We start from the raw sequence: 1,760 nt of genomic DNA on the forward strand, positions 1-1,760 counted from the left end.
CCCCTCGGCGTCCCTGCTCCCCCTGTGAGGTGCCTGCTCCTCCCTGTTGTCCCCACCGGGGTCTCTGCTCCTTCCCTGTCCTCCCCGCGGGGTCCCCGCTCCTCCTGCGGGGTCCCTGCTCCTCCCTGTTGTCCCCGCGGTGTCCCTGCTCATCCCGTGTGTGTGGGGGGTCCCTGCTCCTCCCCGCGGCCGTGCAGCCAGAGCGGGACACCCAAAACCCGGTGTCCCCTCTCCTGCGACCGCCCCGTCGGTGACAACGGATGGGACGGGACCTCGGCAGTGCCACCGCCAGCTGCGGCACAGCCGGGGATGGGGACACCGGTGTCCCTCCCGGGGGCGGGGGAGGGTCCCGGGGTGGGATGCCAGGGGGATGCCCCGCCCCTCCCTCCCCGCTCCTACTTTGGATACTCCCAGTCTCCAGCAAAAGCTCAGGAGGCCCTTAAGGAAGATGAGAGAGAGGTGGAGGTGGAGGAGGATGAAGGGGAGAAGAGCCTCTTTGAGCTGCCGCACGAGGCTTTGGGAGAGAGAGAAGATGAGCAGGAGCTGCGGAAGGGACAGAAGAACAGACAGACACAGACAGAGAGACGCCGTGAGCGGGACCGGGGACCCCCCGGGGGTCGGAGCAGCCGCAGGGACCGTGGTGGGAGCACGGGGGGGGGGGCGCCCCGGGGGGGGGGGGGGGGGGGGGGGGGGGGGGGGGGGGGTCGAGGACATCCGTCTGTCCGTCCGGGCGGTGCCGGGGGGGCTCGGGCCGGCCCCGGGCACGGCCCCTCACCTCCTTCAGCCGTTCCATGTCTTTGAGGTAGAAACCGATGTAGAAAAGACTCAGGTAGGAATTTACAAACTGAAACTGCGAGAGAAGGGCGGGGAGTGAGCGTGGGGGGGGCACCGGCATCCCTCGGTCCCCTCTGTGTCCCCCGGTGCGACCAGAACCCTTCCAGCCCCCTCTGTCCTTCCCCCCCGAGGTTTTTGGGACCCCTCCAGACCCCTCTGTACCCCCCAGCACCATCGGGACCCCTCCAGTCACCCCTGTCCCCCACAGGACCCCTCCAGTCCCTTTCTGGCGCTGCTGGGACCCCTCTGTCCCCCTTGGGAACCCTCCCATTCCCTCTGTCACCCCATGGGGCCACTGGGACCCCTCCAGTCCCCTCCAGTCCCCCCGTGCCCCCCGTGTCCCCCTCACCAGGACGATTTTGATGATGAGGTGTTTCTCATAGGCGCTCTGCAGCCGGTAGTTCTCTGCAAAGCACAAAGGGGGAGGTTCACGGGGGGCTCAGGGGGGGTGATCCCAGCTCCCAGCCCCGCCTGGAGCCCCCCCCCGGACCCCCCCACGCACCCATGTCGTTGAGCCAGTAGGCCACCTTCTTGTACAGCTCGTCACAGGCGGTGACAATGAGGGCCAGGATGATCTTGGGCAGGAAACGGATGATCCGGGGCAGCTCCTGGATGCTCAGCACGAATTCCTGTGGGGATGGGATCAGGGGTGGGATCAGGGGCAGGATCAGGGGCAGGGACAGAGATGGGACAGGGACAGAATCAGGGATGGGACAGGGACAGGATCAGGGGCAGGGACAGGGATGGGACAGGGACGGGACAGGGGCAGGGACAGGATCAGAGGCAAGGAAAGGGATGGGGATAGGGACAGGGTCAGGATCAGGATCAGGGGCAAGGAAAGGGATGGGGACAGGGACAGGGTCAGGATCAGGGTCAGGGACAGGGATGGGACAGGGGCAGGGACAGGGATGGGACAGGGACAGGGA

General features: G+C 67.3%; 1 protein-coding gene across 1 annotated transcript; it reads right to left on the reverse strand.

Moving 5' to 3' along the window:
• Nucleotides 1–218: 218 nt before the first annotated feature.
• LOC113963056 (anoctamin-8-like) lies at nt 219–1,500 on the reverse strand (the record flags this gene model as incomplete). The annotated part of the gene is made up of 4 exons (XM_027673845.1): nt 1,337–1,500; nt 1,184–1,239; nt 776–850; nt 219–543 (listed from the first exon to the last, which is right to left on the reverse strand). Coding segments are annotated over exons 1-4 (460 nt in total), but the record flags the coding sequence as incomplete, so codon positions are not given.
• Between the last annotated feature and the right edge of the window lie 260 nt (nt 1,501–1,760).

The sequence above is a fragment of the Neopelma chrysocephalum genome, unplaced genomic scaffold (assembly GCF_003984885.1).
Source record: "Neopelma chrysocephalum unplaced genomic scaffold, ASM398488v2 Primary Assembly neopelma1_187698, whole genome shotgun sequence".
NCBI lineage: Eukaryota > Metazoa > Chordata > Aves > Passeriformes > Pipridae > Neopelma > Neopelma chrysocephalum.